The sequence below is a fragment of the Hemiscyllium ocellatum genome, chromosome 20 (assembly GCF_020745735.1).
Source record: "Hemiscyllium ocellatum isolate sHemOce1 chromosome 20, sHemOce1.pat.X.cur, whole genome shotgun sequence".
In the NCBI taxonomy this organism is placed as follows: Eukaryota; Metazoa; Chordata; class Chondrichthyes; order Orectolobiformes; family Hemiscylliidae; genus Hemiscyllium; species Hemiscyllium ocellatum.
Genome location: NC_083420.1, coordinates 33,015,636 through 33,039,974, shown reverse-complemented (window position 1 = coordinate 33,039,974; position 24,339 = coordinate 33,015,636). Strand labels below are relative to the sequence as shown.

At 41.4% G+C, this 24,339-nt stretch overlaps 1 protein-coding gene across 3 annotated transcripts in view; it reads right to left on the bottom strand.

Annotated features, from left to right (window-relative positions):
* The window catches only part of llgl1 (LLGL scribble cell polarity complex component 1), a 118,354-nt gene that overhangs the window by 35,755 nt on the left and 58,260 nt on the right, over positions 1 to 24,339 (bottom strand). For 2 of the 3 annotated variants that reach the window (XM_060840710.1, XM_060840708.1), the window contains 6 exons: positions 21,142 to 21,297; positions 9,199 to 9,361; positions 5,090 to 5,222; positions 3,399 to 3,453; positions 1,487 to 1,641; positions 792 to 1,009 (listed from right to left, as the gene is read on the bottom strand). In XM_060840710.1, coding sequence (XP_060696693.1) covers positions 792 to 1,009; positions 1,487 to 1,641; positions 3,399 to 3,453; positions 5,090 to 5,222; positions 9,199 to 9,361; positions 21,142 to 21,297 — 880 coding nt within the window. The remainder of the gene's footprint in view (positions 1 to 791; positions 1,010 to 1,486; positions 1,642 to 3,398; positions 3,454 to 5,089; positions 5,223 to 9,198; positions 9,362 to 21,141; positions 21,298 to 24,339) is intronic. The other variant, XM_060840709.1, reaches the window with a different exon arrangement.

The window sequence follows — 24,339 nt, the reverse complement described above, 5'->3', positions numbered from 1 at the left end:
AAGTGGTAACACAAGGTGGCCAAGAAACAAATGGCATACTTGCCAATTTTTATACTGTGCCCCACTCATTTAGGCAAGTCATTAGTGGGTTAGAATTTTAGTTACTCCATATTTGGAATAGTGTACAGGTCTGGTCACCACAGTACAATAAGGATGTGGAGACTTTGGAGGGGGGGGGTAACAGAAAAATATTTACTGGATTTTGCTTGGCTTGGAGGGTATTTCCAGAGAGACTGGACAAACTTGAAAGTCGTAGAAGGTTTGGTTTAAAAGAAGCTGAGAGGCATTTGTATACAGGTGTTAAGTACCTGAAATGCACTGCCAGAGGTGGTGGAAGAGACAGATACAATAGCAACATTTAAGCATCTTGACAGATGATGATAGGGAACACAGACTGCAAAGAGACAAAGGCTTTAATTTAGAAAGGTATCATGCATTTGTGCAGTATTGGTGGGGCAAGGGCCTGTTCCTGTGATGCATTTTTTTGGTTCTTTGACCCAAAAGAATAGATTAAAACAATACAATTTAATAAATCTGCCAGACTTTAATCAGCCTAATACCATTGGTCTAAAATTGTACAGTACCACCCCAAAGCTTGGGAGAAGTCCATCATAGCTACTTCGAAGTGGCATTAACAGTCATTTAACATCCCAGCAAAAATTAGCTTCTATAGGTTGGTCTGTACATAGAGCTCAAACTATCTTTGGACAAAATTATAGTAACAATATCAATTGGTTTAGAAAAAAGTCCATGCATTAGCCAAGTTCTTTTTGGTTGTTTTGGTTACTCACCACTGCTGAATGTGGAGGGTTCTGCTGCTTCCCTACACAGAGAAGTCTCTCCCAAAGTTTGACTGGGATATTGGAAATATGATAGGAACAAGTGATGGCAGAGGAATGAAGTGGTGCAAGATAAGGTGGAGTAATAGTGGGCCAACCTGGAGTCTGTAGGTCCACCGCCACCAGTTCTTCCTCCACCAGAACTAGAAGAGCTGTGGGGTTGTCGTACTCTGTGCAAGGCAAAAAGTTAATTCTTCACAATCACTTTTTGCATTGGTTGGAAATGCATAAGACACTAAATCACTAACATTTAGCTACCAGTTTTCTGACCAAAGTACACCCTTTAATTACAACTTCAGTACAATTAGTTTTGGCCTATAACATTCATTATTAAATACGCTGGTATATAAAAAGTGCAGGTCAGACAAAACATTGTTTAGTCTCCATTTCCAGTCTTCCTGCCACTCCATGAATTAATTCCATTTCAATGTTACAAATCACACTTACCTGGGAAGCACTCCCCTCACTAATGGGAATCAAACTGCAGAGATACACAGCTCAACATTCCCCTGCACATTAACAATCCACCCAAAGATTCCAGCTCCTTCACACAGTGCAATATAACCCACCACTAGCTCAACTCTCTCCTGCCCAACATACAGGCATTTAGCCTCAAACTGCATCTAAAGAAAGAAAGAGATCATTACCTTGTTCAGGGTCAATGTTATGCACAGTGAAGAAGTCTATCACTCGTGAAGTGAAGTCCAATGTTACTTGGACCTTGCCCTGCATTATGGTGATACAATGCCTGTCCCCATAGCTGGCTCTTGGCATCCCACCACTAAAGATTACAAAAGGGCTCCTAGAGAAAAGCAAATACAAAACTAAAAATCAAGGATAACATGGGGCATCTCCCAAGCACAAGTATCATCTCTAATAATCTGCTGATACCTCCCATCCAGAGGCAGCAACAAGGCATAGAACAAGGCCAAATCATGACACCTTCTGCAGTTTCCCCTTGCAGTCTTGTGGTAGTTAGGATGGTGAAGGGCAACTGCCGGTCAATGCATGCCTTAGCGCAGGTTATTTTAAAGACATCAGAACAAATGGCTTCTTCCTACTTCCAGGTCGTCTGACCCTTGAAGGCAATGCCATTCATCAAGCAAGAGTTTCTGGTTGTAAACTGAGTATAACGGAGATCAAGCATCAAGGGGAGACTATTTAAAATTGTGTTGCCCAAGTTTGAATCCCACCTACAACAGGGAGCACTCGTCCAGGTACCCATCCAATTTCCTCAGCAATTATTTCAATATTGCTTCACATTCTTCTAAACTTCAGTAGGCCCAACCTGTTTAATCTTTATTCACTAGGGAAGCCTTGATCCCAAGGAGGTGAATAAACTTTGAACTCTAAAACGATTAGATCTTTTTTCTAAAATAGGTAATGCAAAACTGTTTAACACTCCAAATTTCATCTTAAGTCTCTGCATAGATATAGCAAAACTTCCCTAGTTACATATTTCCCTAGCAATAAACTCATTTTATTTGACTTCCTAATCATCTGCTGTATCTGCATACTAATTTTGGATGTTACGTGTACCAAGACATACCAACCTCTCCACATAAATGTTTTGTAATCTCTCCCATTTAAAATAGTAAAATGCTTCAGTTTTTTTCCTGCTAAAGCAGGTAAGGGCAGATGCAGGATGGAATCTGGGGTCAACAGGGGCTCAGCAGCCAATTGTAGAGTCAAAGAAATCCCTGCTGGCTCTTCCAGAAAAGCCCTGTTGATTCACATATCTATCAAGTGAGATCACTTGCAGGCCTTTAGCTGGAATCAAGACCCTAGGGCACAAGTACTTTGTAGCAAAGCGCTGTCAACCAACCCACAGCTACTGCCTGAAGAGCAATTCCCCGTGTTCCAGATCATGGAGGACCCAGGACTAAACTTAGTGAATTAGTTTTGGAATGGGGATTGCATTCTTCAACTGGAGACAGTCCAAGCAGGCTGCCTGATATCCATTCCTTTGATCAAACAGTGCCTTAGACCAATATCTTCCCTCAGAGCAACAGATATTGACCTGTTTGCCAGTTGACCACTACAAGCGGTCCTTAATTGGCCATTAAAGGGCCTGGATTGGTTACAGGGCAGGCAGACTGACCATGGGCATTCCTGTCTGTAAACAACTCTGGAGGAAGGGAGCAGGGCCTGAGTATGCCACCCCCCTGTTTAAATGCATGGCCTCCTAGCCTCCAAAATCAAAATAATTCTGCTCTAGGTTGGGATGATTGGAGGAATTCCCTGGCCTCATGAACCACAAGCAGCACCTATGGCATCAGATCAGCACAATCCTACAGGGGAATGGTGCATATGTGCGTAGGAGGAAAGAGGAATGTTTGGTTGGGTGGGCAGCAGTGGGCAGTGTTTATTCAGCTGTTTCAAAAGAGAAATAGGTCAGCACAAGCATGAGATTTTCCAAAGAAAATACCCTTGCTGGCACAGTACCACACAGTAAGGTACATATCCATTCTATTTTCAGTCTTTAGAAGGGCAAGAAATTAAAGTGCATGAGAAAGTCACATACTGGTGCTTTGGCTTTAGGTCAAAAATGATACTTGCCCTGTTTCTGATGTTCTCCAAAGTATTTTATTGATAGCTTTGCAAGGGAATGGACCTGAAGGAAAGAAACATACTTATTCACCAAAAAAATATAAGACGACAACAACATTCTGGTAACTAGTGTAATGGAATCGGTGTGACAAAAGTTCCTGAAAAAGTACCTTTAGAACTTCAAAATTATTACAATTCAGACTTTCTAATCTAGCATTTACCCCCTCCCATGGAATCAGCTAAAGCAAATGAGAAACCAGAGTCTGCTCAGTACTTCTTAGGTAGGGTTGATTTCAGTTACAGCTTGTGCAGCCCACTCAAATGAGGCTAGACACAGCTGCAGTGACAGGGTATCAACAAACTCAGGCAAAAGCAAGGCCCACGAGGGGAAATGGCAAGAAGAGTTGGAAACATCAGGCAGTACTAAAATGGATTTAAGCAAGACCATCTTGAAGAAAAAGACAAAGACAATCACGTTCAGAGCAGTCAATTTTTGGACTCTGGGATACAACATGTACTGAAGATCTAAGAACAAAAGGAACAACAGGAATCATTTTAAATAGTACTAATGCAGAATCATCTATTTCAGGAGGAGAGATGGGGTGAGTCCAAAATACAAACTTATTTGATAGAACAAAAATGTTGATCCTTGTGGAACAGAAAAAAATGACAAGGAATAATTGCTTCCCATATCTTTTGGGAACAGGCAGAAATCCACTTTTTATTTTATAAGATGTTCCAGTGGGAACCTATTTACAGCAGAACAGAGAATGACAAGCAATAAAACACAGTCTGAGGCATTCCAAAAAACTGTAACCTGGAAAGCTACAGGAAATTCCATTACTCCCCTGTGGCCCACTTGTGCTATAGCTACACAGTCCAACTGAATTAGGACAACATTTCAACACCTTCCACAGGCACTGAGCCACCAAAAGCACTCCCCCTTAATTTATGCACACTCCTTCCAGCAAACAAATCTTGATCATATGCCAGTATAACTTTCAAACATGAAACTGTGCTCATGTTTTCAAATCTGAAGAAAAATGCATTATGCAGAAAAGCTGAAGGAACTTGCTAGTTGCAAAGTAATCAACAAGCAAGCCATAAAATTTGTAGGAAAACAGCTACATTTCTTTTCAGAAAAAAATAAAGATATTGTGGAATAAGTAGCAGGAAGCAGCCACTGCAATGAAGTGTTACCAGGTTTTGCAATGCCATACACAAATGAGTCTGGAGGTCCTTAAAAGAGAATTGCCAAGTGTATGGGAATCTCTGCAAGACACAGTCACGTTACTTCCAAGAAATCATGTCCTTTTGTCAATCTGCTGCCTCCCTCAGCAACCCCTTACTGTAAAGGGCTCATTTGTCCAGGACAGCCATTCAACTGTAGACAAGAACCAGCTGCAGTGGCAGTAATCCCCAGCTTTTCAATGGGAAATATATTCAAAGCTTTCATAACCTCCTCCCACACAATTTAAAGAGAACCTAATTCAGTTCACATTTATTCATTCTTGAATACAGGGCTTGAATGTAATCTCCATGTTCTTATTTGTTCAAGTCAGAGGAGTTACAGTCTTGAGAAAACGGTTTCAAATCCAAGAAAAGCAAAATTTAAATCAACCAACTCTTCTTACCCATCAACTGGATTTTGATAACATGTAAAAAAGTGAGCACTTTGTATCTTGTCCTGTTGTACTCACCGTAAGGTATGGAAGAGGTGAGGGGTTGAGTCTTACACTTTGAACTGTTGACTGCCCATACCATGTAGGCTCCATCACTGTGAGAGGTAACAAATGTCCTGCTGCTCCTTTCCCAGCTTATGCTCTCAAGCTGCTGCAAGATAACAATTCTCAGTCATTAACCAGCACCATGCATTGCACAGCACGGCAACTACTGGCCTCACCTGACCTAAATAAAACAGGATAGTGGAAAACATGACTCTTGGCAAGTGTATTGCAAAACTAAGCCACACACCCACTGAACATGTCTTTTAAAAAAATCTGATCATTTTCCTTTACTTCCTAATTATACTTCAAGTTTGCACATGCAATAGTTGGGAATCTTAATACTGGAACCTTTAGGATGAGTGGAATTGGCAAACAAGAAGGAGATTAAACTGGCTAGAGTTTGGTATTACAGCAGATGAGCTGTAGAAACAAATGCACTCTTATTCCATGCTGCTTTAATAAAGAAAGCTTTCCAATCACAAACTGACCAACATTTAAAAGGGACAGTTCCAGCTTGGAGCTTAGGGCTGACTAAGTTTATAGTCTCTTTGAAAATGCTTGTATATAATATTTGGGATCTTCTCCTTGAGGAATACACCTGATACTGGAAGACAAAATTTGTTGCAGTAGATTGGTTTTAGACAGTGAAATTCTATAGGCTCTGATTAAATGTGCAATGACCAGTTGGGCTACATTATTACCAATATGAGCAAAGTCAAGAATTTGTACTCCTGATATTCCTCAAATCAACTATAACAGAGGTGGTGAAAAACAAACACATTGGAATGCTAGATAAACAAGTGAGAAAAGGAATGCAAATTCATGGATATTAACCCTGCCATTAATTTACTGCATAATCTGCAGTAAATACAATTCTAAAAGCTGGTGGTTGAGAAACTTTAGAAGGCAACAACAGAACCACTATTTACTATCCAGAAAAGTGGGAGAAGCAGCTGTATCTAGAAGTAGAGACTGAGTTCCATGACAATTTCAGAATCTTTAAAAGTATCCAAAAGATGTGCAGTACCTTAAATGTCTTACTAAACTTAGTTTGAACATAGAGCTCAAGTTTCGCAATTAAAACAGCAAATAATGCACAGGCTCATTTTGCTAACCGCTACAGTTCAGCAGTGATCATTCAGCCTTCATTTGGATGTCTGCAAAGGTAGAACAGCGTGAATCATGAATAGCAAACAGCATGTACAAAAAAATGCTCGATATTTAGAATAGTGGAGAGAGTGGTGAAGAGGCAGATTGTGCATTTTCTGCACAGGAAGAGGACAGCACATCTTGAAAGAATGTTCAAAGCTATGGAAGGAATGGCCCTTTCCCACTGCTTTCAAATGTTTTGAAAAGAGGGAGTTTTGCATTGTTGGAAATAGATGAGCCTTTGAAAATAATGTTCTTGCTTCCCACACTAAACTATTATGGTTCTGAGAGGGGTACAAAAGGACAATATAGGAAATGGGATGGACATAGAGGCCTGAATGCTGTAGTAAGGAGGCAGATGCTTGTTTGGAAAGGTGGCGGGGGGGGAAGAGCTGGAAGAGAAGAGAGAAAAAGAAAAACAGCTGAAGCACGAGCAATGGGAGGTGGCATGTGTCAAATTGAGTTTCCTGAGATTGAAGTCATGGCCAAGAGTCAGTAGCAATGACAAAGAACACTGCAGCGTGAAAGGCATCAAAACGTGGCTTAATAAAGTGCCAAGCAGAGGAAGACTTGGAAACAATTACATATAGCAATGGAAATGCTGGACAGAATGATACAGTCCTTACAGGAAACAGGCAGGGAGGCAGTACAGTCAAAAAAGCTAAGTTGAGGGAGTCAGTGGGTTTACACCAATCAATATTCACAGACAGACAGTCTACTCCAAGAACAAAGTAAAGTTGAGGTAGTCAAAATGTTCAAAACAGGCCATGTGTGAATGAGGGAAAGGCAGAAAAGTAAAGCATAGGAAATTTTCCAGTTCAAGAGAGAGCAGGGGAGAAAAAAAAGTTGGGACTGTATTTTTCCAGTACAGTAGTATTGTATTGGAGAAAGTTAACAGCTGACCAGAATGACTTGAATAAAAAAAGAATGTCCAATTACGTAGTTTTCAAGGAGTCTGGAGGAAAGAAAAGGTAAAGCTATTTAGGAAGGGAATTCCAAAGCCAAGTGAGAGAGAAAGGTACTAGTAAATCAAGTAACCAGAGAGTTGGAGAAACAGATTGTGAAGATCAGGAGCACACATGCAAAAGATCATGGAGGGATTTGAAAAAAATTAGTGAGGAAGTAACTGAACAAAGTTGGAATATATTGAACAATTTTGACACGTTATTCAACTAAGTTACAATGAACTCAGTTTCTTGAAAAAATGACGTCAGTCTAACACAGACTATGAATCCACACGGTAATTACAGGAAGTAAAGTGACTTTGGAAACCACCAAGCAAAGCTTTAAGGAGACAAGAGGGTTAACTCCCCCACCCCACTCCCCATTACCAGAAAACAAACCTGACCCATGAGACCGTGCGCTGATGGTTACCCAGCCACCCTTTCAGGTCTTGGTTTCCAAAAGCTCGGAAAGGGGAAGAAACCTGACAGCGGTGCTGCAAGCATCTCTTCTCCCCTTCCTTGGTTGAATTCAGAACCCAAAATTTCTGCATTGAATATTTTAACTGGTAAACCCCCAAGAAGCTGAACCGTGATCATTTTCCAAAGCTTACGAACAAGTTCAATTTTCATCTAAAATTAAGGTTACCTAGAAGATATTCCACTACTCTTTGGTAGTCAGTAACTTGATTTCACCTCAGTCAACAGGACCTTGATCAGATGGGCCAGTGGGTAGAGGAATGGCAGGTGGAGTTTAATTTAGATAAACAGGAGTTGCTGAGTTTGGAAAGGTGAATCAAGGCAGGCCTTATGCAGTTCATGGTAAACTCTGGGGAGTGTTACTGAACGAAGTCCATCAAGTGTAGGTTCATGGTTCCTTGAAAGTGAAGTCACAGGGAAATAGGATAGTGAAGACAGCATTTGATACACTTGCCTTTATTGATCAGTGCATTAAGCATGAAGTTGGTTGGTCATGTCCTGTCTCGCTGCAACATTAGTTAGGTCACTTTTGGAATCCTACTTTCAATTCTGATCTCCCTATTATAGGATGGATGTTGTGAAACTTGAAAGGGTTCAGAAAAGATTCAAGAATATTGCCAGAGTTGGAGGGCTTGAGCTAACGAGAGAGGGGGAAATAGGCTGGAGTTGTTTTTCCTAGAGTGTCAGAGGCTGGGGGTGACCTTACAGAAGTTGCTAAAATCATTAGGGGCATGGAAAGAGTGAATAGCCATAATCTTTTCCCTGGGGTGAGGGTTCAAAACTAGATGTTTAGGTTTAAGGAGAGGGGAGAAAGTTTAAAAGGGACCCAAGGAGCAACATTTTCCACATGAATGGAATGCACTGCCAAAGAAAGGAGGAGGAGGTTGGTACAGTTACAACATTTAAAAAGGCATCTAGATGGGTATTTGAATAGGAAGGGTTTAGGAGGAATCTGGCCCAAGTGCTGGAAAATGACACTGGATTAATTTAGTATCTGATTGGCATGGGCCAACTGGACTGAAGTATCTGTTTCCGTTCTGTACATCTGTCAATTCTACCTTTTGCTGCTCAGATCATTGGCCAATAAAAAGGTTTCTCCTTTGTTATTTTAAAAATATCTTCTGTAGTTATTACTGTTTATATTGTGAATATGCATTTGTGTTGGGATTGAGTACATAGTTGCAAAACTGGCTAATATCCCAGCTTTAATCTGGAATTGGAACTAAGTTAGTAAAATCAGTGTATTAATTACAAAACCAGATGGATCCCTGCACATACAGATCTCATGACTGATGAGAATCTGTACCTCCACAGTTAATGTATATTTCCTGTGTCTGATCTTATGGACTGAGCATGCACAGATTGCCCCACTGGGGCTGAATTTCCAGGGGATTTGGAAATGGATCCAAGTAGTAATGAGAGAGTAGTCAACCCACCTTTTGACCTGTACAAATAGCTCAAAGATTAACAAAAAATGGAGAGTAGATTATCTCATGCCTCTGATACAGGTACCTGGTTGCCTAGAAACAGATTCTCCACAGACCGTGTCACCTGGCCCCAAAGTATCACTAGGCCTCTGCTATAGCCAATCAGGATCTTCTCTGGATCAGTTGGATGTTCCTGGAGTGATTCAACTGGTCCCAGAGCTTTTCCACACTTGTAGTCATCTGGAAGACTAACAACCATAAGATTAAAACTGGCTCAATTGAATAAAGCTAATTTCATTAGATTCACTAAAAATAACACCCCAAGCAACTACTTTATCACAGCAAACACTGCACAAAAAGTCCAAAAATATAGGACTTGTTTACTTGAAATTAATCTAGGCACCAAAAATCAGACAGGCATTCTGCATTGATGATCTACTGGGGCAGGTAGGTGAATACTTTTTGAAAATGAAACCGAAACCAAGCTGGCCTCACTCACCTGGCTCTGCATTTGCCCACATTTAAAATGCCTCCAGAGGTGGCATACCAGGTTTGATCACTCCCCAGTAGAGCAAAAATATTGAGGATTTGCCAAGACCTGGAAATTTTTCCCAACCCGAGACCTCCCTTAGCAAAAATCCAATCTATTGCCCAAACCTGAAAATCCTACAATGCAGTGGTGCATTTATATTAAGAGGATGCAGCAATTCATGACAGCAGCTTATGACCACCTTTTCAAGAGCAATTCAGTAAAGAAAATTCAAAACATCCACATCCCATGGAATGAAAAACCAAAGAAACTAAGCCAGGATAACAGAAGATTGGAGGGAAGTCAACATACCAAAAACAGTTTGAGCAAAACTATTTATTAACTCAAACAATAAAACATTAAACCTACAAAATAACTTGTGACTTATACCCAATTAAAACAAAGTGCTTTTCAAGTTGTAAAACAGTTTTACTGAAGTTGAAATAATTTCTGCACTCAGCCTCATTATTTGAATGCTGGCAGTGATACTTAATCAAAGCACAAATGCTCAAGAGATAAAATTCAGCTTTTGCAAGAACTGCTTATTTGGCACCAATTTACATAAATCAAGTTGTTTAAAAATTGCAGTCCAGGGATACCAGGAAACAATTATCACAGCTGACATTTTGTGCAACTCAGTGATTTTAGACATCTGATCTGACAGCATTACAACACTGATTCAGACTACTGTCCCAAATTCAAATGTGAAGAGAATGTTCAATCTTAAAATGTTACGTGCAAATCAGCACTTCAAACCAGTGACTTGCCAAACTACAAAAAAAATCAAATATCAGTGCAACTATGCCCATTCTTACCATGCAGGGCAATATGGTGGGGTTAAAAAAACAAATGCCCACATCTTAGCTCTGTCCCAAAGGTCAGGCTTATCCATTTAAAATGGGGCTAACATCAAATGTCAGGCGAGGTACAAGACTGGGTTAAGGCTCTGCTCCAACTTAACTAGATTAGACAAATGTGCACCAAATGGAAACAAAAGAACCCCTCAAACCAGAGAAAGCCTGACTACTTTTTAAATATCATCTCCCATTAGCTGTTGGCCAGTTGCTTTGACTAGCACTCCAATAATTTTTCCAGAACACAGCTCATTCTGCCTTGAATGGCAGAGTTGTTGAGAAAATCAGATTTAGGATATTTAAAAATTTCCAGAATGCATAATCCAAGAGATACAGGTATACTTGCAACTGTTCATAGTTGAATTAAAAAGGTCTACAGGTTTCTAACCACAACACCTAAAGGCATTCCAATTCAGGGAGAGGAGCTACAAATCATTGGTGTTCATTCCCACATAATCTACTTGAGAGGGCCACTGACTGAGTGAGTTAAGTCTCACACGAGATATTTTCGTTCAAAATCTACACCAACCAGGCACCACATGGCCCCTGGATGACAGTATTGAATACAGATAAGGAGTTGCCCTGATGCCCGGGCCTCAAATGATTGTGGTCATGACACACAACACTATAGGGGAACAATAGAAAAGTGAACAAGAGCAATATACAAGTGGGTCACAGGCAAGTGCCTGAAGTATAAACAGATGATTGACTTCCTACATTGGCTGAGTGAGAAACAGAGTTGGAGCTGGACAGTTCAAACAGCAGGGGAGGGTGAAATCAAGAACCAAAACAAACATGTAGCAGGGCAGATCTCACACCATTTGTGAAGTCCATTATTACTGTGGCAGATGCTGCAAGTGCTTGCGAATGTTACTGATTATATGAAGCATCCTCTCCATTCTGAGATGGCATCCTGTAGACTACTAGAATATCACTAGTGATGGCAGCAGCTGGAAGACAGGGAGAGGAAGAGTGTAGTTGGTCCACGTAACAGGGCCTGGTCTCCAACCATCTTGGCTATTCCTACATCAGGATCCTCCTGGACAGGCCCAACATGACTGTCCCGAATGTCACACTATTATAGCCCTGAAGTGTGGATGTAATTGCATCAATATTGCTACCCTGATTAAGGCAGTGAGCAGATAATGGTCAGCACATCATAGAAAAAGACATCATATACATCTTACTCTGGAAATAAATTAGAGGAAGGACACCAACTCCAAGTTAAATTCCATTAACACTAAATAATTTATCACTTCACCACACATACTTGGGATAACTGAACAGTTCACAACCACTCAGCTCTCACTAACCCAGAGCATCAGCACATATCACCCAACCCCACAAACAGTGGATGAAGCCAAAGAAGAATTCTATTACAATCTTGATCAGTGGCCAATGTCCCAAGGAAGACGACGATTCTCCATGATTTTAGTGTCAGAGTTTGACGAGATATGGATATCCAGAAATGTGACTGGCACAGGGCAAAAAAAAAGTAAAGACCAATGGAATCTTCCTGGCAAAAGGCCTAAAGCATAGCCTGGTCGTAAACTACATCGCATGGGTCACACAAATACATGACAAAAAGCCCACACTTTATATTAGCACTGATCAGTTTTGATTTTGTTTTGCATTTCCAGCATTTGTAGTTTTGTTCAACAAACATGCTCAACAATGCACACAATGCCTGATCTCTTAAAACTCCACACATTCACCACACGGTTCACCACCAGGGGAACATTAAGACAGAGGAAGTGAATGACCAAAAAAAAAATCAAGGGGTTACTACAATATGAGCTACTCCTGATCTGGAACATCTACAGGCAAAAAGGTGGCCAAGACTCAAAAACAAAATACTAGAGAACAGATGGCAGGTTGAAAGAGCACAGAAATCCATCAACTGATATTCATAATCACCGGGATTCTTTGGTGCAGTCAAAACCATTTGTGTCCTTAGCACCCAAAAGGGTGCTACTCCAGAGTGCCAAGACCAAAAGGTGACATTCAAGGTCAGACAGGCAGACAGAATTCATTTGAAGGAGCACCTAGGAGGAAGTCCTCAAAGACTCCATTCTTAAATGCTCTCAAATCACATCGCACAGCAAGCAACCCCCCACCACCTCAGCACAACACTAGATCAATTTAAAGGTTGAAATGGTCTGACAGCCAAGGACCAACAAGACAACTGATGCAAGTGGAATCACTGCTGAAATATGGTAGAAAAAAATAAACACTCTTGATACAAATACAAAACCTCACCTGGAAGTGGGAGGGCACGTCCTCATGATCTTTAAATAGGGGGAATGAGACCAACTATAGTAACTACAGAGACCTCCCTCCTGTCTGCCACAGGGAAGGTCAATGCAAACATCTTTCAGCCATGGGAAAAAGCCTCTGGCTCTCCACTATCTATGCCTCAACATCTGTACATATCTATCAAGTCACCTCTCATCCTTCAATGGGAAAAGACTTAGTGCCTTAATTTTTTAATATGGCATGCCCTCCAGTCAAGGTAACATCTTCTGCACCCACTCAAGTTTCCACATCTTTCTGATAATGAGGTGACCTGACCTGAACACAATATTCCAAGTGTGGTTGCACTCTATTTGAATCTGTAGAGCTGTAGCAGAACCTCTCAGCTCAAACTCAATTCACCTTAACAACCCTATCAACCTGGGTGGCACAGTGGAGGAACCAATGGACATGGACCCAAGATCCCTTGGTTCCTCTGCAGTGCCAAGACTCTGGTCTTTAGCCCGGTATCCTGCCTTCAAATTCACACTTCCAACCTCACTTTTCCAGGTTGAATTTAGCTTGTCATCAGCCCAGTTTCACATCCTAACAAGTGTCCTGTTGCAACCGACAACAGTACTCCACACTATCCACAATTCCAATCTTCATGTGGTTGGCAAATGTATGAACCTACCCTTCCACTTCCTCATCCAAGTCATGGATAAAAATCAAAGCAGAGACCCCAGAACAGATCGTTGTGTAACACTACTGGTCACAGAGCTCCAGGCTGCATACTTTTCATCTACCACCACCCTGTCTATGGGCCAGCCAACTCTGTATCCAAACAGATAGGATTCCCTGTATGGCATGCCTCCTTACTTTCCGCCTGCCATGGGGAATCTTACCAAATGCCTTGCTAAAAAATCCACATACCCCACATCCACTGTTCTACGTTCAAAGTGTTTGGAGACATCCTCAAAGAATTCAGTAATATCTGTGAGGCATGACCTGCCCCTCAAAGCCATGCTGACCATCTCTAATCAACAATGCTTTTCCAAGTAATCATAAATACCCGTCTCAGAATCCACTCCATTAATTTGCCCACCATAAACACGAGACTGACTGGTCTATAATTCTCAATTATCCCCACTCCCTTTCTTGAGCAAGGGAATAATATTTACCACCCTTCAATCAGGTGTACTCCTCCAGTGGACAGTGAGGACACAAAGGTAATCAGTGGCACAGCAATCTCTTCCCTCGCTTCTTGTAGTAACCTAGGACATATCCCATCCTGCTCAGGGGATTTATTCTCCTTAAGTTTTTCAGTACACCCTCCTTTCTAACAACTTGTTCTGGCATATCAATCTATTTCACGCTGCCCTCAAATGTCAAGGTCTCTCTCAGCTGTGAATACTGAAGCAAAGTGTTCATTAAGAACTTCCTCTACCTCCGACTCCAGGCGCAAGTTCCCTCCACTATCCCTGATCGGCCATCCTCTTATTCCTCAAATGGAGAATGGCTTAGGGGTTTCCTTAATCCTACCTGCAATGGCTTTTTCGTGCCCCCCCCTTCTAGCTATAAGTCCATTCTTCAGTTCCTTCCTGGCCATCTTTTAACCCTCTAGAGCCCTTTCAGAGCCTTGCCTCCGCACCCTGAATAATATTTACCACCCTCCAATCAGGTGTACTCCTCCTGAAGCGAGCTTTCTTCATCCTCTTGGAGATGTTCCACAACCCTTGTCACCCAAGATTCTTTCAACTGACCATCCCTTCCTTGCCTTAGTACTGGACAGGTTTGTCCCACTATCAGGTGCTTCCTAAACATCCACATTTCCGAGAACACCAGTTCCCAATTTAGGCACCCAACTTTGTCTAATAGCACTGTAATTCCCCCCTCTCCCAAATAAATACTTCCCCATACCATCTGCTCCTCTCTCACTCACTCCCCATGAATATAGTAAAGGTCATGGAGTTGTGATTATCATCAAAATGCTATCCCTTAGAGTGACACCTGACCTGGTTCACTGTCAGGCACCAAATCCAACATGGCCTCCCTCTAGTCAGCCTATTATATAGAGTCAACAACCCTTTTTAGACACTTGACAAAAAACTGCTCCATTCAAATTATTTGAACTAAGTTCCAATCAATATTAGGGAAGTCAAAGTCACCCATGAAAACACATCTGCACCTTTCCAAAATCTGCTCCCAAGCTACCCTTCTTGATCTCACCAGCAGTAACTAAAACTTCTTGAAGTAAAAAAATCTGATCTTCAGCACAAGCAAATATTTTCAACTAGTCTCTCCTCTGGTCCTAAACCAAGATCATCCCAATCTTGGAGTGAGCAAAATTATGCAGATAACACTTGCAGGTGCACTTAGATGGAGCCTGGACCACTAATGCATTCAAATTACATATCAGTAAAATGGGCTTAAGCTAAACCTTCAGAGGACAAGTCTTCTACCAGCCTGATCCTGCTGCACACTGCCCTCTGGCTACCAAGATCCATGGTAAACCATGGAGCAGCATGGACCAATTTCCATACCTTGGGAGCTTCCTTTCTCGGAGAGCAGATATTGAACTTCATTTGTCAATGCCATCTCTAGTATCGTCATTGGCTATCAAAGGCCCGGTCTTTGGGTAATGAGACCTCAAATTCCAGCATGACCATTATGGCCTACAGTGCATTAGTGCTATCTGCCCTTCTGTATAAAGTTCAAATTCCTTAGAAAAACCATTATTAGCAATGCCTCTACAAAATTCTGCAAAACCCAATGGCAGGATAGGCACTCCGGTGTCAGTATAGAGGCAATGGTTAAAATGAAGTCAGCTGCATTAGTTCAGCCACATGCTGACAAAACTTCCAGAACAGGCTCTACTTTGGGCATCACAACAGTTACCAAGGAGGCAAAAATATTCAAATATCCTTAAAGGCTAAAAAAAATTAGGAGAAAGTGAGCTCTGCAGATGCTGGAGATCAGAGTCGAGTGTATAGTGCTGGAAAAGCAGTGGGTCAGGCAGCGGAGGAGGCAAATCAACGTTTCAGGCATTAGCCCTCTATCAGGAACGAGGCTTGTGGGTCAGGGCCGAGAGAAATGGGAAGGGGTGGGGTTTGGAAAAGGTAGCTGAGAACGCTGATAGGTGGATGAAGATGAGGGAGAAGGTGATAGGTCAGAGGGGGGTAGTGATGGATGGGTCCAGAGGACAGTGGTGGGTTGGAGGAAGCTGTTGAAGTCCACATTTATCCCATGTGGTTGCAGGGTTCTAAGGTGGAATACGATGTCTTCCTCCTCCAGGAGTCAAGTGGTAATGGTTTGATGTGGAAGTGGCCCAGGACCTGCGTGTCCTTGACAGTGGGAGGGAGAGTTGAAGTGAAGTGTTCAGCCTGTAGGTGCCGGTGTCCCAGAGATGTTCTGAAATGATCCACAAGGTGCCTGGTCTCCCTGACTTAGAGAAGGCCACAGTGTAATAGATGCAGTAGATGACATTGGTAGAGGTGCAGGTAAATTTGATGGATGTGGAATGATCCCTTGGAGCCTTAAATGGAAGTGAGGGGAGTGGTGTGGGCACAGGTTTTGCCCTTCCTGCAGTGGCAGAGTAAGGTGCCGGAGTGGTGTGTGGACCTGAGGAAGGAGTCTAAGGGAAATGGTACTTTCTGAATGCTGATAGGGGTGGGGAGGGAAATCTCTCTGGCAGTGGGGTCCATTTGGAGGTGGCAGAAATGGCGGAGGATGATGTGTTGAATGCAGAGGATAATTCCACCTCAGTCACAGGTGGCCACCTCCTTTCACGATTGCAACTTCCCTTCCCATGTGGTTGACTATGCCCCCCAGCGCATCTCCTCCACTTCGAGCACCATTGCCCTTGAACCCCATCCCTCCCAAAGAAACAAGGACATAAAACGCATTATACTTCCACCACCTCCAAACAGACCGCACCAGAAATATATTTCATTCCCCACCTCTATCAGCAATCCAAAAAAAAAACTATTTCCCTCCACAGCTCCCTCAGGTCCACACCCCCACTAGCTGACAACCCACTCCTGGCACCTTTCCCTGTCATTGCAGGAAGTGCAAAGCCCACACCCACACCACTCCCCTTACCTCTGTCTAAGCCCCCCCTCCATATTTGGAGGTTCACCTGCACCTCTACGACTCATCTACTGCATCGGTTACATCCAGTGTGCTCTCCTCTTCATCAGGGAGACAGGATGCTTTCTTGCGGATCATTTCAAAGAACATCTCCAGGACACCTGCACTGACTGCCCTATGGGTGAACACTTCAGCCCCCTCTCCCACTGTCAAGGACATGCAGGTCTTGGGCTGCATCCACCGCCAAATAGTTACCACACGAAGCCTACAGGAGGAACGCCTCATATTCCGCCTTTGGATCCTACAACCAGCATAGGAGCTCTGGTTAGCACTGCTGCCTCAGCACCAGGGACCCAGGTTCAATACCTGCCTTGGGCAACTGTGTGTGGAGTTTGCACATTCTCAGTGTCTGCATGGGTTTCCTCTGGGTGCTCCAGTTTTCCCTCAGTCCAAAGATGTGCAGATCAGGTGAATTGGCCATGTTAAATTACCCATAGTTAGGTGCATCAGTCAAGGGATAAATATAGTGAATGGGTCACTCTCTGAAAGGTCGGTGTGGACTTGTTGGCCTGAAGGGAGTGTTTCCACCCCACCCCCACACCTATAACTCAGCACCACTCTCCAGACCTGTCCATCACCACTCCTGCTGACTTACTGCCTTCTCTCACATCTTTACCCACCTATCACTTTCTCAGCTACCTTTCCCTAAACCCCACACTCCTCCCACTTCTCAGCCCTGACCCACAAACCTCAATCCTGAAGGGTTTATACAAGTTAGTTAATAAACAAAGACTGGGGTTTTAAAAAAGATAGCAATTCAGACTGGCAAACCACATGAAGTGTTCTATATGGTATGTAGCTCACTATTTGCATAATTGTTTTGACTCAAGTCAGAAGTGCAACTTCAAGATTTTCAGTGAAATCCAATTAAGTGACCTCGTTAATACAGCATACAACTAAAATTACAAGTAGTTGACAAGTTGGCAGATTCAATACCATTGAAATGAATCCATCAATTGCAAGATAACTGAAAACGTATTACTTTCCAGAGGGAGATTAAAGGATCACATGCCCCTTGGAAAATGGAATAGGGAAGCACAATGATAGAGAGGTGCAAATGTACAAATAAAAAAAAACAAGCTAATGCAGCCATTAAACAGTAGTTCATTTCTGTAGGTATAAAACTGAGAGAAAGTGACATTCAAACTGCACAAGACATTTGGGAACATTGCTGTGCAGTTTTAGTGCTCAACAAGAGAGTATGGAAGGTTAAAAAAAAAACCTTGCTGGATAATACCATAACTGAATGTACTGTAGCTAATTCCTCTGGAAAATAAGACTAAGGGAGTAAGTTGACAGATTCAAAATTTTAGTGTAGATGTGACTATGTTTCCACTTGTACAACAAAGTCCATTCTGTAGCCATAGACTCCATCTAAATTAGAGAATTAAGTCAAACTAGAATGCTTGCAACCTCAACATTACATCTGACATTCAGCTATAAAAGTTTTGTCTATGCCATCATTATGACTACCTACTTCATCCAAGAACTCAGCCGAGCAAGTTGGAATTGCAAGCTGACAAATTTACAGCTCCTGACAGAAACTTAAAATTGGCAGTTATGAGATAATAGATGCACAGGAGTTCATTTTCTAAATGATTTTTAAAGTTTATTAAAAAGATTCCATCAGGCTAGAAAATAGCAAATATAATCAGAAGACAATAGGTGCAATAGAAGGCCATTCTGCCCTTCGAGCCTGCACTACCATTCATGATCATGGCTGATCATCCTCAATCAGTATCCTGTTCTTGTCTTATCTCCATAAGCCTTGATTCCACTACTCATGAGAGCTCTGCCCAACTCTTAAACGAATCCAGAGACTAGGCCGCCACTGCCTTCTGGAACAGAGCATTCCACACACCCACCACTCTCTGGGTGCAGAAGTTTCTCCTCATCTGTCCTAAATGGCCTACCCCTTATTTTTTAAGCTGTGTCCTCTGGTTCGGGACTCACCCAAGAAATGGAGGAAGACAAGAAACCATTAGACCAATTAGCTGGACAGTCAGTCAGGTGATGGCTGAGCATTTCAGTCAAAAGTAAGCAGGCGACTCAACATGGTTTAGTGAAAACTGAAGTAATTTAACTGATTTACTGGAGAATGTTCCTTTTCAAGGACTCTATGAATACAGTATGCAACTGACATACTGTACTTGAATTCAGAAGTATTTTGACAAGGTGCCATATCAAAGGTTATCATGCAAAAGAAAAAGCATATTGTGTAGGTAGTAACTACGGGAGGACATGCATAAATGGGCCCTTTGATTGGCAGAGTGACCAACAGACAGTATTAGGGCTGTTCACAATAGAACAGGTGGTGGATTAAAAAAAAGAAAATTCTGAATCGCAGAATACTGTGGCTAAGTGAACAAAATCTGGTCACACTCCTAAAAACCTAGTAGGCTAGAAATTACACATTTCTCACGGATAGCAGGAACACTGTCTGTATTAAGAAACAATTGCACATTATATTAAGCTAGAGAGTCATTTTCCTTGAGCATTTTAAGAATAATTCATCACAGACCTCATCACAATGCTGCACACCCTGCTGTGATGTACTCCAGTATAGTCAGTCCTTTAGGAATTTCAAAAAGGTGGGCGAAGAAAAGGAGCAAGGTTTCTTTTCCAGCTTGGAAACAAATTTACCTCTTGTTCCGCTTCCAGAGAAACAAATTGACCTTCTCTGAGGTCTATATGGCAGTCAAGGAAACATCAGAAATACAGGCCAAAACAATTTTTTGCTTCTACAAGTGCTTTCCTAAAATTTCTAGAGAATAAAACATCAGTTAAAAATGATTTGTGTGCAGCTAAACAAAGACTTGACCATTTAATGAAAATGGTGGTCCTTAGCCAATCTTCAGTTACAAGCACAGGGCAGAGATTGAAATGCCAACAAACTATCATCCATCCCTATTAAAAAAAAAGGAGGGGGGGACATTTGAGCTTACTGTACTCTCCGAATGTTGCACAATTGCTGACTAGGTTTCAATCGAAAATACTCCCCCTGTCAGCAGCAAGAATAAATTTTACTAAGGTAATGCACATCATAAAGACAGTTTCCTCTGGCTCTAGCAATTTTTGATACCTAAGGTCACCAAGCTTGAATACAGCACCAAGCTAAAAATCAATTATCACGCTGTCCTAACAGATAACCAATCCCTGACTCAACACATGAGCACTTCTATTAACAAGTGACAGGAAATGTTAGATATGAATGGTCAAGTGGCCCTTCTTAGCTAGAATTACCTTGAGATCTGCACTTTACCTACAGCGCTTGACTTTCAGGAAGAACCCCTCCTAGTAGATGTGAAACTTTCATAACATCTGATTTGGAGCTTAAAAATGCAGATTTTTGCCTCTGGCAGAGGAAATCTGAATTTAATTATCAATACCACAGTTAAAAGGAATTCTCATTAGTTACTGGTCCATCTTGAAATCGAGCAATCTGACTATTCTAAACTAGTTTAGCTTAATACGATTGTTTACATTATAATGACACTTGTTGCTTTTCAATCATTAAAGACTTAATTTGGCTCTTAAACTTGACTGTTACACCATGCTCTAAAGTATTGAGGGACACCCAACATAGCTCCCTCCAATCCTGCAAGCCACAAGCCGATGCAGTGTCACGAATTCACTATTGGGCAACATGGATAATCAACGAGACATGTACACCCAAATGGGGCTTCTCTACAATAGCTCCCCCTCCACCACCCTCTAAACAAAGGAGAGACAAGGACAACTACAGACAGCAAGACAGGGAATACTACAGTGAAAGTCTTACTCTTCTATTCCTCTCCTCCACAAAAGCAACTTAAATTTATCAGCATACAAAATCAGCAGGGCTAGGCTATTCAATACTAGCCTGCTCTACTATTCAATAAGATAATGGTTGTTCAATTGTGGCTTCCAATCCACAGTGGTTATTGGAGACAGGCAGCAATAAACTCATTTGTTCATCAAGAATTTAACTGCCTTAATTTCCATACACACTTCCTCCAGGAAAACTTGGTACAGGCTAAACATAACATTTGTCCTGAGTTAAAAGAAAGGCATTTAACATTATACCAAATTAGCATTTAAACCACCCTGGATATAACTGTTCAGAATCTATAATCCAGGAATAAGCTACTGGTTTGGTTACATACAGGATAGCACAGTTCAATTGTGAATCAGGACTAGGCTTGACAGAAGTGCTGTTATTCACACATTTAAGAAAAATTGAGCACACTTAGATACAAGTGTTTTGAAAATCTAATTCACTTACCTCTGCAAAACCTCATCCTGAAACAGAGTTTTGCCATCCAATAGCTGCAGTGATGGTAAATCCAGGAAATACACACCTCCACCTTCTGTCCCCAAACATGCTATGCTACAGCAAGACTTCAACAGGATCACAGTAATTCTAGTAATGCTGGGAGAACTATAAAAAGGAAAAAAATAACCATCAGAGTTTGCTTTCTTACAGATTAGAAACATTCATGTCCATGGGAATTATTTTCTCTACATTAAAAGGGTGCAATTAACAGTTTCAGAATTAAGCTGAAATAGTTTTGCCTACTACTTACTGGTTTAGTGCACACTTCATTTAACCAAAAAGGGGCTGGATTGGACAGAATTCTGATTCTTACACCTTAATGACAACTTATGGATTCAGGTGTACACAAGGAACTTCTTTAAGTTTACAAGCATCTTCCTCCTCTATCCCCACTCTACCTTCAGGGACAGAATAGAGTGTTGAGTAAAATAAGTGATGGGGACTTAGAACTATTTGCAGTGTAAGCAGTCTTATTTCATCCAAAGGAGATATTCTTCTCAATCATTCAGAAGTAGGGCTTTCAAACTATGGTGATACAGGACAAACCTGACCTTGACTTTACCCACAATTCACCATACTATTATCCTAATAATCCTCACTGGAAAGTGCAAACAGTTCAATGAGTGAAAATTGCAGGGCCGCTATCAGTGTAATAAGATTAAAAAATTATATACAGTCCAAAAACAAAACCAAGCTGGTCAAGGGGACAAAAACAGTCAAGTCTTGACTATTGGTGTCTTTTGCAGTTCATTCCCATTACAGCTCCAGCACAACGTAATTGAACAGCATTGAATGCTATAATACAAGATAGAAAAAATGGGATGGGGAGCAAGAAGAGGAGGGAAAGACAATCTTTCCAGTGTTAAGTTGAAGGTGCGTACTGTACCTTTAAGAGTGAATACTCTTCTGAACTGGGAGATTAAAGCACCTATGTGACTAGATGGCAGTCCCAGATACTGGTAAACTGAAAATATGGCTGTGAAATGGATACTTGAGTTTTGGTTGCTGTACTGACAATTCAAATTTAACCAGTTTAAAGTTATATCCCAAAATACTCAAACCTAATCCAATATGGGTTTATTGTTTGGCCAATATCGAACCAATGAGAATCTGGAAATTAAAAACAGACTTTGTAATCTGGAGAGATAGCAGCCTCCTTCAACAGATCCAAGAAGTTAGGAAACACCAAAAGGAACTTTCTCATACTTGTAAAAAGACAGACCAACCACCCAGGGAATTCAGCAGCTGGAAGAGTGAAATCACAGAAGACAGCAGCTATGTGGTTTTGAAATTAAGTTGCAATTTTTTTTTAAGTATCTCATTGGAACAGCATATTATAGAGTTGGAGGCAGATAATAAGCAGTTGAGAAAGGGAGGCTGAGAGTTTTGAATAGTGGTTTAATGTTCGCTTTTAGAGTTAAAAAGTATAATATTCTTTAGTGAAATTTGGGAGGTCTGTCACTCATTTTAACAGATTAAGGCAAGGTGCGTTTTTTGGGTGTTTGGTTTATTTGACAGAGGGGTTCACCTCAGTGGCACAGCACCAACATGGTGAACCATGAAGGGAACTGTCACAGGCATGCTTCATGAATGCAGATATTTAGCAGGAACTACAAAGCTGAAAGCTAGGCTTCAATCCCCAGGATTTAAGGGACTTTAAATGTAGTCAGGATACTGCTTAGTTCCTCAAAAAAATAATGATTAAAGTGCCATTTATAAAGTTTATTAACCTGAAACAGCAGAATCTGAAAACTGGCAGGAAAACACTTCTACCACAAAAAAATCTGATGCCAACCAGATGTCTAATCCAGAAGCTTGAAGATGAACCAATCTCAATTTGCAATGTAATAATAAAGTTGCCCTTAATAGCGTGGTGGGGGGTGGCACAGCATGAGGGCTACACTTCTACTGCACAAACAATTCACATGTTCTGCATCAATAGCAGTCAACTTAGTTTCATCCGAGAAGCCCCACCCACTTACAATAATCCATTCTGAAGGGACACTGGACGAGAAAGGTTAACAGATTTCTCTCCACCGATGCGGTCAGATCAGCGAACCTTGACAGCAATGTCTGTTTTGGTTTCCACTTAAACGGTGTATGTTAGACACCATCTTTATGTTTTGGTCATTTTCAACATTGAGGATTTTTTTGGCAAACTTGCAGACTTCATGTCCTCATTTCACTTGTGAAAAATCTTCATTTCAGCACAATCTCTCCAGACCATCCCAAATTGCATATTTCCACTTGTCTTCCCTCATGCACCACCCAGGTGTCAAAAATTTCAGGAACTTGCATGCGCTTAAATGCTCAAAATTTGGCTAGCTATCTCTCCTACCTTTAAACAACTTTTGAAGCCCACTTATGACTTCACATTTTCAGCTTCTCTAATTGTTGCCTGATATCCAAAGTTTGCCTGCAATATCGAGTTTTACTTTCCAAAGTTTCCAAGCTTGTGCAATTCTTGCACTAGAGAATTTTTGCACAGCACAATGTGCAAGTTTACTTCCCAAGCTGTGCAGAGGTAGTTCAAGCTGGAGTGGCTATTATGTGGAGCACAGGGTTCAGAGAATTGGTCAAGAATGCTTATTGCTAATAAAAAAAGTGACATGGTAGAAAAAGGTGAAAGCACAACGTGGACTTTACTGTTCTAACTCATCTAATTAATTGTTCTCAACAAAACAAAAGAGGGGGGAAAAAGGGAAAAATGCTGTGCTCTAACACTATATGCTTCAAAACCAGAAGACCTTTGTTTCAATAGCCAGCTGAAAGCAACTGACTGTCTATTAACCTCTGGCTTAAAAAGCATTGGTACTTTAAGTTATTACATTGCATGATACTGTGCATACAATAGAATTAGTATGAGACAGTGGGAAGGAAATTAGATCCATTCTAGTAACAGACTATTTGGTATCAAGGTGCCTAAAATGGCACATTACATAATTCTCATTGTGCTCCTGCACTTAAGTACAGGTGACAATCTAAAAACTTAATACACAAGCATAGAGGCTGCTCATGAATTAAAAACACATCATTTGGAAAGGTGACAATGGGTTTGGAGGCAGGGAGATGTCTTAAATACCAAAAGCAGCTTGCACAAGGGAGGTTTGACATACAGATACAGAAAGTAATAGGGCAACGCATACA